Below are 15561 nucleotides of genomic sequence, written 5' to 3' on the forward strand. Positions count from 1 at the left end.
CATAGGAAAATACTTTATTACGAGATTACAGTCAGAGAAAATACTTTTTTATGAGGTTAAAATTGTACAAAATAATGTATTGCGAGATTAAAGTCGTTGGAAAATACTATATTACGAGATTAAAGTCGTTGGAAAATACTTTATTACGAGATTAAAGTCATTTTATTTAGAGCAAAATTAAGCAAAATTTCTTCAAAAAAAATACCGAGTTATTTCAACGTCCAACGAACCATTCCACAGCCATCAGCATAATTGATGATCATCTGCAGGGTAATGCTGTCCACATCCCTCGCTGGCAGACCAAGTGCAGCCACATAAGGTAACCTGGCATCTCTCCCACGCACACACACACACACACACACACACACACACACACCATCTAACCGGCCATTACCAAACTCTAATAGCTCCGCTCAATTACGCACACACACCTACGCCCAGCAGGCAACTGGTGCCAATTAACCTGCTACCGCTCTGTAAACGTTGTGCACCGTCACTTAATGACACTTGGTATATTCCCAGTGTGCGTATCTCCGTGTAAATCCGTGTCAGATTGGCGTGGTGCTGCAATTATGCAAATTCTGTAATTATTGCTCAGCAAAATCACGTCGCCGGGAGATGATAGGATCTTATCTGATATTACTGCAAGATGAGAGAGTTCTCCTTTGCCTCGGAGGATAATGGAATTAAAATGGTGGAGTCTGTTTTAGATTCTCCTCAAAGGTCACACGTAATTAACAAATGAAGTTTAAAGTACAACCAGATGAGGAGCAAAAATATATGAATTGATTTTTCAAATAATCTGGCTGTACGTTGTGGATTTTTTCTCTGAAGTTACTACTTCTACTAATGCCCTGTGCTTTATGGGGAAAGAGTTTCTAAAAGCACTATTCATTTTTAATCTTATAAACACAATTGTTAAAAAAAAAAATCTAATCCGGGTTTAAATATCCAGATTATATTTATTTTTTTAAATCGCATTTTTTTAATCCAGGATCAAGTCATCCGGTTTTTCAAAGTCAAATTGGACTGGATCAACCTGATCGGGATAGAAAGTTTCTTAGATCAAAATGACCAGGTTTCTAAATAGAACAACATAATACAACGTGGGATACTAGCAATGTAAAAATAAATTAAAAAAAACATTATTTTCTGGCAAACACAAAACTACCAAGTACATTTTTGATAAAATACTCAAGCAAGTAATTAAGTACATACATATTGAATTCCACAATTTATTCTTTAACTCTAGTGCTTTATTTAATGTGGATAAAATCATTTTTAATTCATTTTTTTCCTTTAGTTACCTGAATTACTTAAATAATAGTGTAAGTAAATATCAACAAATTAGTTATCTGACTAATTTCATATTTTTTCTGGAATCCACCTTGAAATCCTACCCAGTTTAAGGATGATTTTTCAGAAAAGTATATATACTTATTTATATTTTGAACTTGATTTGTTTAACCGTTACAGTGATAAAGTATCAGAAATAATTTTAAACTCTCATTATTCTTTAACTTGTAAACAATTTATTCTAAAGCGGATAGTTAATATAGTAAATGTAATGATATTTTATTTTAATTAGAGCACTGGTCGTCTGGATTTGGCCATTTTAAAAAGTGTGTATCAGGATAAGAGTGATAAAAGTAAAACATATGACCCAAACCTGGGTCGGAAAAAAATCTGGATCATTTAGAGTCACATTACATTTTTTGTGCAACTGTAACATGGTTATTTTGTTCTTTTAAAATCAGATTAAAAGCATCAAATCATGGTCAAACCAGATCATCAACATGCTTACCCGCAGTTTTTCGTAGCGGTCGCTCAGTGCTGCCACCAGGTGGTCCTTATGTCTTCCCACCAATTTGCAGAGGGAGCAGATCAACTGGTCGTCGGTGACACAGTACATGTTGACCTTCTCCTCGTCGTGCTCCAGACACTGCAGCCCTCTCAGGTGAGAGTCCGGCATGGGCTCGATGAGCCGGTGACCCGTAAACGGCTTCTTGTTGGGGTGGGTCGCCCGTAGACACTCCTCGCAGTACGACACCTCGCACGTCACGCACGTCTTGACGGCGTCCTGCGGCGGGTCCTGTTCACAGAACTGACACTGGACCGGCTCGGGTGGCGTGCCGGGGTTGGACATGGCGGCGCTGACGGGGACGAGGGCCAAACGGTTGTTCCCTTCCTCTCCGGGGGAGTTGGGCCCGCTGTGGGGCGGCGCCGGCAACGCCAGCGGAAGCGGCAGCCCGGCCGACGAGGAGGCCCTCTGGACTCGGTCGATGATGTTCTGCAGGGTCACGTTTCTCTTAAGTCCCTCAAGTCCTCGCTCCGGACTCAAGGAGATGACATAGCGACACGTGGGACACTGAAAGGCACCGATGCTGTGGACGGACTCGTTGTTGGCACAGTGGGACACGAGGATGCGGTGAGCACAACCGAAGCACAAGCTGTGGGCGCAGGGGAGCAGCAGTGGGTCTTCGAAGAGCTCCAGGCAGATTGGGCAGGTCAGTTCTGACTCCAGAGTGTCCATCCTGCTCAGATAAGGCCAGGTGGGACCGGGCACAGAGTCAGCGAAATCCAGGAGAGCCACTCAGCCGTCTGTGTTGCAGGCACCAACGGGAGAAACAAAGGAAAACATTAAACACTTTCACAAGTTTGGTTTGACAAGGATTCCCCTCATAGTGTCCCTTGGCAAAATTAAGTTTATCCAATGAGAATACTTATTATATACTAAAATTGTAGTTTCTTAATTTAGACACCGTATTCTTATAAACAGTACACTGATGTATACTCACATATACTTTATAAAAAAAACGTTTTTCAAGTACAGTATACTACTTTTTACAAGTACACAACACAATTTTCTCACTTTACTTTTTTGCTTGATGCATCTATTGGGACGAACATGTTTTAGGGTGAAAGCGTTTGCCTTGGAAACTTGAGGTTGCTGGTTCATAACCCACATGAGCTTGTAAAATGTACTGCGTTTTTCAAAGGTACCAGAATTATAACCCTTGTACATCGGTAACATATAGAATATTGTACTTTGACTGTACCTCTGTGAACTATAGACTAGTTTATAACTAGTATAATAGTAGTGTAATATTGATGAGTAACATAGTATAATTCTGTAATATTCAAATGTTAGAAATCATTTTAAAGAAGTATCAAACTACACACAGCAAGTACATAGACCCGAGTACACTTACTATATTTATACTTAACTATACTTGATAAAGGTATCATCAAGTGTACTACTTTTAAGGGGAATGGAAGTTCCACTTGTTGCTGTATATTTATATACATTCTGCACGACCGAGGAAACGCGTCACTGAGTGAGGAAGAGGAGTATAAATAGAAACCCAGAGAGGAAGTCGTCAATGTAAACAAACAAGGCATTTCCTTACTTCCGTGCGTGTCAGAGCAGCAAATCAATCTCATGGAGTCAGTACTGCGAGTGTTCACTAGGGGGCAACACGACGCTGACTTACAAACTGAATAACGTTCCCCCCGCAGCTTCTGCATCGGAGCCCTGTTTGACTCACTCCCTGCGCAATATCATTAAATGTGACTCATTTTCTTTGGGATTTGGCCTGATTTAGCCTCCCAAATCTGTAAGACTTCATGTTCTGTTGTTTTATTCATCCATGCTGCATGGAACACAACACTAATCTTTTTTCTTTTTATTTTAAAGTAAAGATAGAATTACTTTAGCTTGGCTCAATGTGCAAGCTCCCCTGAAACGTGGCAAATAGAAAAAATAAGAATAATCACAAAATGTTGCCACGTAAAGACGACTTTGTGTCATTTATTTTTTATTTACGAACTGAAAACAAAATTCCTCATTTTCTAACATGAGTATGAATATGCATTCTAAAATTCATTCTCAAATGATACTATAAATAAAATTAAGTCAGAATATACATTAAAAGAGAACTCATCTTGTATGGAATACCAAAGTGGGAATACACAAGGTAAAATAAACTGGAAAATAAAGAGTTACTGTCCAAGTAAATGCATCAACTTTTAAATTACGTTTTTTATTAATATGTTTTTATTTCCTAATAAAGACACACCTGGTAATCCATAATCTTGAAACGTCACTTGTGGTTATATAAAGTTGCTGATAGAGGCATGTATTGAAAAAGAATCTGGCAATAAGATAAGTAACGTAGATGTATTGAAATAATGTAGGAATAAGAATATATTTGTAGTTTTACCAAATTGCTTGTCTCCAGTGTTGCTTGATTTAAAAACACGACTCTTGACAAAGTCCTAACTGCTTTCATTGGCACCCCAAAATTTGAACAAACATCAGCTACAAAAGTTGCTGGAGTCTGCACTTTATTTTTTTTCGTTGCACTTTATTTTTTTTCAACTGTGCTGTTGTAAAAGTGTGTTTCCCCTCTGGGGATTAATAAAGATTTTCTATTCTATTCTATTCTATTCTATTCTACTGTATCCTCTCGTCCCAAGCCATCTTTAGGATCTCCCTGGATTGCGTTGTTCCTCTAGCTGAAGAGGACTTTGTGGCTTTAAGTTTTATTTCAACGCAAAAATGAACAAACAGCATGAACATTTGCACGTTAATTTAAAATTGAAAAAAATACATATTTTATTGAAAAATAAACCATAAAAATAAAATATAAAATGAAATGAAGAAAAAATATATATATATTTATGTATAATACAGTGCTGTTGGATATCAATCCAATTTTGTGAACAAGAAATATTGTGATATATTGTGCATCAATATTTTTAGTGGATAAATCAAAGATGCTAAATGCTAATTGAAGATCGAGTTCTTTCTTGGATCATAAATTATTCAAATATGTTGTTATGTTTTAATGTTCCGCCTGATTGGTTCTGCACAAACGCTAACTAACAAAAAACAACAGATGGATTGAACATAAGAAAAAAATTAAGCCGTCAACGTCGAATATCTGCTTCCTGTTTAGATCCAGACACACTCCCACCATTAGTCGAGGCTCCTGCCTTGAATCTTTCATCAACTTTTGGCCCAAGGAGGTCGTGCCTTTTTTTTCTTTCCGCTCATAGTTTAAGCCGTTAAAATTTTAATAGGCCCTCTTTCTCTTTCCAGTTTCTTTAAAAAGCTGATGAGTCTGATGTGGAGGTAAGAGAGCCGGTTGCTGCTGCACCACTACATAATACATGCACTTAGCATCGCGATTATACAGGGTGATGCAGCGGTCGTCGCCGGATATGTCAAAACGCTTGTTTTTTAAAATCAGATATTAGTTTTAAATAGCCTATTTTAATCTGTTGCCGTACCAGCAGATGTGACCGGAGTCGCCAACAAATCACACACACACACTCTGTGAGGGGGCGGGGTCCGTTCGGTGACTTGACATGAGTGGCTGTGGCAGACTACGTAGCCAAACTGGGAAGTAGGTCATCCCTGTTGACCTGGCTCGAATAATCAGTATACACTCCTCTTATGTTTGTGTGCTCTGTCTGTCGCAGTAGTGTTCCAATTATCCACTCACAGTCATCGAAATGCTTTAGCCGAGCGTGAGGAGGGAAGTCTGATGATGTTTCCAAGGTCTATTCGAAGCACTGTGTTTGTTGGCCGTCGTGAGGAAGTGCAAAGAAAAGCTACGGCAGCTAAAACATAACATTTTAAAGACCTTAAAGCTTGTCTTCATAGATTAAGATGAGAAAAGCTGCAAGATAAACATATTTTTTAATTAATTTTTTCATACATAATAGTGAGACACACAGTGCTAAATCAAAATATTTTTCTGACAAATATAAATATACTGGGGCGAATATTTATAGATAAAACTTGGCCTTAAAAATATACAGTATATATATAATGTCGTTTATTCTGTTGAACATGCAATATTTAGGGAGAAGATTTTAGTGACAAATAAAAAATAAAGAACTTAATATTTCTATGCAAACTGTTCAAATTGCTTGTCAATTTTGCAGACTTTTAAGAATCGCTCAACTGCTTATGGGATTTCAAGAGAAAAAAAACAAAACCCTAATCTCCTTTTCAGGCAGCAGATACCCCACTGTTAAGAGATTAACCCTCGACCACAGCGACACATGGAGAACAAGTTCCAGTCGCAGGCTTACGTTTCCATGACACTGATTTCAGAATTTTTTTCCAAATTATTATTTGTGTTGATTCTGCATTTACGTTTTAAACTTGCTCAATCCAAAGAGAGAAACTATACATGTTGTTTTATTCTGGGGTTGTTTTTTTTCAAACCTTCTCAACTCAACAATCAGCCCTTACTCTGCGTTTTTTTCACAGAGCTCTGGAATGATGAGAAAAGCATGTTTTCTCATGAAAACCACTTCAGCTCGAAAAAGCTTCAGAGGCCTGGCTTGTTCTATTATTTAACAATATGTAATCTTAACCACCTTCTAAAAAGACAACATTTAATCATTATTTGTAAAGGGCATATGTTACAACTCCTGTATACGTTTATATAAAGCTGTAAAGATTACTTTCCTTGAGAAAAATACTGCTACTAAGTAGAAACTAGGTATTTTAAAACGTAGGCAACCTGAATGTGACAAAAGGAAGCATTTATTTAATTACAGATTATATAATTTATACAAAAAGGAACTCCAAATTGTCTATTTTCGTAATAAAGCCGTTTTTTCCGATCAGTTATTAAGCAAAAAAAGGGTCGAAAAAGTAGCTTTAAATATGGATTCTTTATTTTTCTGGCGACACTTTAAAGCCACTCCTTGTTGTGTTGAGTCAGACGTGTTAATTGGGGCGGATGATGAAAAATGTAGGGAAGAACTTGCTCTGAGCGACTGGAACATCACTTCAGTGAGACCTCAGATGTCAATTTCAAAGCTCGAATGTTGCCTTATCTTTCCAGACATCTCTTCTGCCCGCTTGTCAATAACAGAACATAGCCAACACACACACACACACACACACACACATATGCCCGCTGCCTTTGTCTGTCACTAGACACCATGCCACGTTGATCCCTAATCCGCTTCCCACCACACTAGCTGTGACCAATCGCACTCTTTTATGTGAGGAAGTGGTCAGTCACGGCTAAAGTGATTGGCTGATTACTGTCTGGCTAGCAGAGGCTATTTGTGATTATGATAAAGGGTGACATTTGTGATGGTGTGTGTGCGCACAAGTGTGTGTGTGGTGTCTTTGCTTTTGTGACCCAGATCAGGCATGGGGATGTATTTTTGAAATTATACATGCTCTTTGGGAGCAGAAGATTATGACACACGTCATAGAATATATTCGGTCGGCAGGGATGAATAATATACTCTTACATCCCTTGTTGTAGTTTGAACAAACTTCGTTGGAATTTCGTTTCGGGGGGCTCTGGTGCGCCTCGGTGCCAGTTTCTAACTCAGCCAAGAGTTTTAAACGGCTGCCTCGGACCAATTTTTTTTTTTTTTCCAAAAGTATTTCAGGGAGAGGTTGTAGGTGCCAAGTCAGGATCTGGAATGTTACAACACATGCTTCAATAAATGTCTGAGGATTTATGTCTGGCCTGGCCTGACTCTCTGGTGTGGCCACTACCGGCCATCAGATTCATTTAGAGAAACACTTGTACCTGCCTTGAGCGCTCCAGGCTTATTTTCTGAAGAGCCCATGTGTGCACTATTTACTCCCTAATAGACTCCAAATTGACTTATACACCCCCACCCCCAACCTCCAAGCTCAAGATGTCTCTTCCATGCATCAGTGTTTGTGAAAATATGTGCTTCAGCGCTCCTCTTCCCCACAAATTAAAAGTCATTAAATGCTGTCGGAGGCGCTCCATGCCGAATTATCACAGATTGGATAATTCAATGTTTCTACCATGAAAGCCTCTTGGGAGATTGCATGAGGTAATCCAGCAGTTTGTGTTCAACTCTGATGATATATATAGGGAATTTACCCAAGGCATGCACAGTATGGAGATGATTAAAGTTAAATCATTTGCCTTTGCTGTTGAGATTAAACTTCACCCATTTTATCACATCAAGCAACAACTAACAAATCCCTTTGAACTCACCAGCATTTTTTATTAGAGCAAGAGGAAAAAGGTGAGAAAATGCAGCTATTCTATCACTTATTGTTAAAGCCACAGTATTTAGGATTAAAAATAGTGTTTATGGCGCCCCCTTGTTTCAGAAGAGTGTAACTGCAAAACATTTTTTCACAAAACAAAATTTAGGCTCTAGTTGTAACCAACACTGTATCTGAGCCACTGCTATAAATAAGTTTGGTGGTCACGTCAAAGAATCCTCCGTCTTCCTGGCAACTCTTAGAAGTGACGAGCATTGTGAAAATATTCAAAATTGAAAAGATTGGTACATAAAATGTAAAAAACAAAAAGTATATTTCACATATTGAATACCCTGAATTCCCGAATGGTACTCAAAGATTTTGATTAAATTATTAAATGAAAAAAAACAATACTTTTACGATGATTATATGATATCATATTTATTATACTTTGGCAGCCTTTTACAAATAATAAGTTATGAACAGTCATCTTTAAGTGGTAGTGGCTAATAATTAAAACATAAGTTTGTGAACTTAAAAAGGTCATGCATCAATGTATGTCTTGTTTCATTGACACAACATGTTTGGTGTATGACATCTAGCACTGAAATATGAATACAAAGACTAGGTTTGTGAGACCAGGCTTACATGGGTTGGACATGTTTTTCCATAGGAAAAAATATGTTAATATTTGTTTGTAAATGTATCTAAGGCTGTAAATATCCCAGAATCAGTTCTAGTCTGGGTTAAGCATAAGTTTAGAGTTGACAGAGAGGACACTAACATTGACGTTCCACCATGTATGCAGCTGATGTCATAACACCAGGTTCAGAATGTGTTCCTAATCAAATGTGATGTTGAAGCTGGAGATCCTGACACAAGATCACCAGCTCTGAAGTGTGTTTACACCAAATCAAGGCAAGAATGTTATCTCAAGCGCAGGAGACTACCAAGCTGTGAAGACAAATGTTCCAAAGTGATGTGACTCCTCAACATCTGCATGCCTGATGTGAGAAGAGCAAATCCCATAGGGCAGATCGAATTACAAAACATATCGATTAGACTAACTTGCGGTTTGAGAGAAATGCATAAGATAATAAAATAATATATAAAATAAAATAATGGCTTAAAAATGCTGATTTGTTTTTCCTTTTGGTGGAGAAAGCAACCTTTAAGTATACATTATCCAAGTTCAGTGCTCGAAACAAAGATTCATTATAGGTTAAAGACGGTTAAGATTCTTAACAGAAATGTAAAAACGTTTGATTTGATTGATTGTATTTATTATGATTTTTTTTTTTTTTTAATGCGGAAAACAGATTGATGATCTGTGCTATGTCTCTACGTGATCTTTCTCAATGAAGGACACATATCAAATTAAAATGGAGGCCTGCAATGTAATTACTATGATTTTATTGTAATTATAACTTGCAACAAAACCATGACATCTATAATTAATGACGTGCCTGGCAGACGCACTCCCACCACAGTAGAAGCTCGTGTGACTACAAACATTGACAGAGTAGATCATGAATCTACTTCACATTGCTTATAAAATAAATCGTTTAAAAACATACTGTTTTTAAATTACTATTTAGTACTGGTCTGTGATTGTTGATGTTTTGGAATTCATGTAGAGCTAATCAAGTTCTCTTTAATATTTGTTTTTAATGTTTTTAATTAACATTAAAACGGATAAGTCCGGAGTCCGTTTAAGTACAATTTTAAACAGTGTGCAGGGAAAAAAAACTTGTAATTATATCAGAGGGAACTTTGATACTCCTGACAACTGAAGAGAAAAAAAACAAAATGTATCCACTCCACATGACTGAACAAGCTGCCAAGTTACCAAGTTAACCATTGTGTTCATCATTACCGATGTTTCCATGGCGACATGGACTCTCATCATTGGCAGTTAGTGATTAAAGAGGAGACTGTTTGAATAGTGGTGAGTCTTCTTTTTAGTATCTGTCTGTGTATCAATTAGCAGTTTCACCCCTGGTGTCTGATGCGACTGACTTGTGACTCATACTCTGGTTATTAACTTCGGCTGAATTCATAAAAATTCTAAATTTACATTTTTGTTGAAAACCAATATTATTCCTTGCAGTCAACGTCAGAGGAAGCAGGAAAAGCAATGACAACAATAGAGCTGAAGCTATATCGGTCGACTTCGTGGGAACAATATCCAACAATAGCTTTCCTTCTGATCTTCTCTGTCAAGGAAGATTTGATGATTTCGGAAGGAAAACAGACAAGTTGTTCTTGCTGTGCTACAGGAGGTGCTCTCGACTTGTGGGGCGAAACAAGAAATGAGCTCATTACTAACCGGACTCTTATCTTTTTTTTCCAAAACGGGCTCAATTTGATCTTCAAAGCAGCCAGAGTCACCCACTACCGATGCTTGGAGCTAAACTGCAAATTGCTTTCCAAACAAACCAAAAATATAAATAAAAAATAAATGGAATTTGTGAGGGTTTTCAACATCCAGCTGAGTAAACATCAGAGAAATTCAAACCTGCTCATGCCTTTGGTTTGTGTTGAACTTCAGTGACGCATTCTTGCCAAATCATTGCTGCGCTGGATATCAACACCTTGAGCCATGTTTCTGCAGCGACTTGGCGAGGACAACACATGCTAAATATTTAAAGACGCCTCTTGAAGGAATCATTGGAGCCAGCTGCTGAAGTTGTACTTTTGCTGGGAATTAATTTGGCTTGTAATTATCGTGGCGACGAATTAGAAGCTGTTTGCACCCCGAGGATGCAACTTCCCATCGAAGTTCTAGCAAGTCAAATCAATCCACTCCAAATTAAATATATTTGTAGTACGGAGTACTTGACTTTGGTGTTCCTGAATTTACAGAACGCATGACTGTTGACGCCGCTGGGATTGACTGTATCCTCTCATCCTCAGTCATGGCTGGGATCTCGCATCGTTTTATTGCTTCTTGAGCAGCGACGGAAATAATGACTGCTTCCATCTAGTGTTTGGAAGTTTAATTACAACACAAAAAGAAAAGAAAAGCTGTAAATATTTGTGGTAAATAAAAACATTTATTTATTTTATTTTAACACACTTTATTGAAATGTACCATAAAAAAAGCTCTGATAAAAATGAAATATGAATAGAAATATGCTAAGAAAGTTCATTTAATCGATTATAAAAATAAAACATTGAAACAAAGAAATGCTGTTGGATATCAATACAGTATAAAATATTGAATATTGAATGAAATATGAAAAATCGTGAATAAAATATTGCAATATTTATTTATATATTTACTTTCTATGCTGAATAAAATTATTAAGTACCATTTTTAACGCACACATACGGGAGATTTAAAATATTGTTTCTGTGATAACATTTTTTTTTTGGGGGGGGTGGGGTTAAAATCATGTTTTATTTTTTATCATATTTCTTTTCAATAAATGTTTGAAAAACCAATCAACCAATCAACTGCAAATATTTGCAGTATTTGTTCATTTTGGTGCTGCAATTGAACTTTTAGCTGCAAGGATGGCAGTCATTACATCCTTCGCAGCTAAAGGAACGATGAAATCCCGCGAGATATGGTTGATGACTGAGCATGAGAGGATACAGTCGACTTCAGCAGCTTTTAAGGCTGATGTTTCGAAATATTTTGGCTTTCAGTTCTTTTCATTTCACCACTAGAGGAAGGAACAAACACAAGATGTCACTAAAATTGGAAACCATACAAGTGTATCAAAATAGATTGCAAAGTTGTGTAGTCAACAATAATAGTTCTACCGCACTAGTCATGACGGTTCAAAATTAAAACAAATATTACAGCCGATATGACTGTATAGTAATTATGTCAAATTTTACCTATTAATGCTTTAAAAACATTAATCGCATGCATTCGTTCATGCTTTAAACAAGTGTATTCAACACCAAACTCATTATTAATTAATGAACCTTAGGGAAACTTCTGTAAATTAAATTTTTGATCCTGAAAAAGAGTTTTTAATCTACAGATTTAACAAGAAACACAAACCACAAAGTCCATCAGAAGAGACTACAGAGAAGCATACATGTAAATAAATATTTCGAGGTTAATGTCCCACACATGTGCAGCACGCAGCATTTTTTTTGAAGAGACTTTCCAAAGTTTTTTTCACTTCAAACGCCCACTTCCTCGATCCCCACCAGCAGGTGAGGAGCTTTAGCTGGCCCTCTGAGCCTTTTGGCAGGCAGCTGTCACACACATGCTTCAGCACACATGAGAAACACGCACAGATACACGCCTGCCTCCGCACTCTGGGATGAAATAACTCGACCTCTGAATGGGCCGTGACCACACACGGGCACAGATGGGATTTGAAGGTGGCTTGATCTTTTCCTGCACTTACACTTTAATAGTAAAACACTTTACATTAAAGTCTACAAGGTCCCATCAAGTTGTCGAATTAGGAATCATAAACTTGCAGTGTAGTTACACACCCTCTGTGCACACACACACACAGAGCATCCCTTCAGGCTGTGTCTACTATCTTAATGCCATTTCAGCAGCAACTGATTTTTGTGTTGTTGTTAACAAGGTCACAGACAGTGGCTCTATTTTAAATTTCCTTGTTTTTGGACTTTTTTCTTCTTTTTTTTTACTAGAATACGTGAGGGACCAACTTTGAACTTTTATTAGTGGCTTTAATTATTATTTATGATGGTAAACTAGGACACAGTCAGGTCTGCAACAGTCATTTGTTGGCTCCCAAAAAACCTCCTGCTCTGTCATTATCATTCCAGTAATGCTGGCAACCGACGCTTCCCCTCCTCATTACCACTGAGAACAAACTCCAAACTCAAAAGGTTGCCGGTGGAATTCCCCATAAAAAAGTACTGATCCAACAACTCTTGAACATTGATCAAATAAGCCAGTTAGGCACCAAGTATCAACTTTATCTCCTTACCTTCCACATGATTAAAATCCCATCATCCGCCAACAAAAGTAAGAAAGAAGAAGAATAGGGGATGACAGAGACAGAAATCTGCTTTTCTTTCAGGGCTTCTCCTTCTTCTTTGGGACAGAGAGCAGTGGCGATCGGAGAAGTTAGGATCCAGTGAGGATACGTTTGTGTGTCATCACCTCTCAGGACATGTTTCCTCCCCTGCCTGTGTAAGCCTTTCCATTCTGACCCAGCAAACAGACAGAGAGAGAGAGAGAGAGAGAGAGAGAGGGAGAGAGAGAGAGAGAGAAACTCAAGCTCCGCCCTCTTCTCTTTCTTCCCTCCTCCCATCTGCTAACCCGCCTACGCTGCTTCTCTTGTACTCAAATCTGCCAGTGGGCTGCCTGTGTATCTGTGGACCAATCAAAGGGAGGCAGTAGTTGGAGCCGGTGAGCACCAGCTGAGTCAACTCACTCGCTCACTCATTTTGGTGAAACTTTTGTGGTGGTCTTTTTTTACTTTAGTACAGATATAATAAAGAAGTAACAATCATGTAGCAAGTCCCCCAAAAATATTTAGTATAATGTAGACAGTTTGATGCTAAGTATTTTTTGAAAACTAGAAGAGACATTCCTTTGAACTTCCTCAAGGGGCCACATTATATACTATGGCTGTTATAGGGGCCATCAATCCAAAAACAATTTTTAGAAATAAATAAATTAAATATCATTATTTTAATAAAGCTTTAGTTTAATCTAATTGTAAGTCTCGTTAAATCGATTTCATTAAAATATTCTTAATTGCGTATTTCTTATATTTTCAAAATTGAAACTAAAACTCATTAAATGCAAAAAAATAAAAGTGTTATAATTCCATAATATAAGTCGTCTTATGTTGTGTTCCATTTTATGTAAATTCCATTTAAAAATGTGACATAAAAGCACTTTATTTCTTAAAAATGGTCTTCGATTATATGTAAGTTATATGTAGAGTTGAATTAGTAACAAAATTGTCAGACTCATTTCTATATGGTGCCCTTTGCCCAAGTCAGCTTTAGAGTGAAAATGAAAATAGTTTTAACTGGTATTTTATTGGCTACAGAGCTAATGGAGACACACTTTAAATATCAACGTTATGAACTATATTTTCTTTTAATTTAAAAGGTAGCCAAGATTTATTTTTATATCACAATTCTGAAATAAACTTTTATTGGATGGTGATTTATCTCTCTGCCATATGCTCCCCTTATACTCCGTACTTTGGAAATCAAAAGCAGCTTCCTCAATCTTTTACAGGCGTTAAATAACTGTACATTTATTTTAGACGACTTCATTAATTTGGGTTATATTCTTGCTCTGGTGGAGCACTTTCATTTAAATACACTGTAACTACATCTGTTTTCTCAACTACAAGAACCCGTTTTATTTTTAAGTATCTGAGAATGAAAGCTGCTTAAATTAATCTCTAAGATTCAAGTCGGTCATTAAACCACCCACAAAAAGAAACGCAGCCCTTCCATTACTTCCCTTTTTGTGCCAGCCACCGCTTTCTTCTCTCTGCTGTTTGATTCACTTTTAATCACAGGATTTGTGCAGAGGAAACCAGGAAGAGAACTTCAGTCAAAACACGATATTAGTTTGACATCCATCTGTACGAATGTGCAAGATTTATTTTCAGATTCAACTGAAAGAACTAACCTGATCAATCAAAAACTCATTTGGCTTTTCCAACTGTTCTTCAAATCCTCTTCTAAACCATAATACATCAAATGTATGACTCATGCATCTGTAGACAACCTTATCTTCTCCCTCAGCTTTGAACCAAAAGATGCTTTAATGCATTAATACATTTCAGAAAAAGGCTTTGGCAAGACACGTCTTTTAAAAAGAGCTAAGTTGAGGACTGTCTTTTTTACAGTCATTTCCACCTTGAATCATCTACAAAAGGTCAATAAGATTGTTTAAAATTCATCACATGTGCCATTAAATCAAAACAAAATAGTATTTCTTATCTTTATTCAATCATACAACTGTATTTTTTATTTTTTTGGAAACACATAGTTCGATTTTATATTTAATTAAGTTATTTACTTCAATTTTAAAGATATTTTCTGTATAAACATGAAAAACAATTGCAATAAATACATTTTTGTGTATAATGAACATTTGATATGAGCAGAAAATAACTGAAACAACCTGTGAACATCCCACAGAGGGACATATCAGAGGACTCAGAGGTCTCACAGAACAACCAGAGTGTTGCTGTCTGCTCTGAAAATAAAAGGCGTGTGTGGTTTTCCATTTGGCTTTTTCTTGAGTCAGTCTGGGATCAGTTGAGGTGAGGCTCTTGCGAAAGAATGTTATTTTGGGCAGAAATATGAGGAATTTCCCAAACTTGGTCAGCATTTGGAAAAGCAATAACTTTTCCAAATACTTTCTTCACCAAAAATATAAAAAGAAAATAAAACCTCCCATCCCAGTTTATACTAAATACTGTTGATGGGTGTATTGAGGTTCCAATAGAATAGTCTAAATCAGATGGATAAAGATTAGAGAGCGCCATCTAGTGCATCACAAAGCTTCATCAACTCATCACTAATATATACTAAAGATGGGGCAAATCCTTACAGATCCTACATGG

General features: G+C 37.1%; 1 protein-coding gene across 2 annotated transcripts in view; it reads right to left on the reverse strand.

Moving 5' to 3' along the window:
* Positions 1–15561, reverse strand: part of LOC148080119 (E3 ubiquitin-protein ligase Midline-1-like) — a 52901-nt gene that overhangs the window by 26089 nt on the left and 11251 nt on the right. Inside the window, exons 1-2 of one of the 2 annotated variants that reach the window (XM_087791682.1) lie at positions 12946–13150; positions 1805–2601 (exon numbers count right to left, since the gene is read on the reverse strand). In XM_087791682.1, coding sequence (XP_087647808.1) covers positions 1805–2533 — 729 coding nt within the window. In that variant the 5' untranslated portion in view covers positions 2534–2601; positions 12946–13150. Of the gene's footprint in view, positions 1–1804; positions 2602–12945; positions 13151–15561 lie in introns of those variants that run through there. The other variant, XM_087791683.1, reaches the window with a different exon arrangement.

The sequence above is a fragment of the Callionymus lyra genome, chromosome 5 (assembly GCF_982586985.1).
Source record: "Callionymus lyra chromosome 5, fCalLyr1.hap1.1, whole genome shotgun sequence".
NCBI classification, from domain to species: Eukaryota; Metazoa; Chordata; class Actinopteri; order Syngnathiformes; family Callionymidae; genus Callionymus; species Callionymus lyra.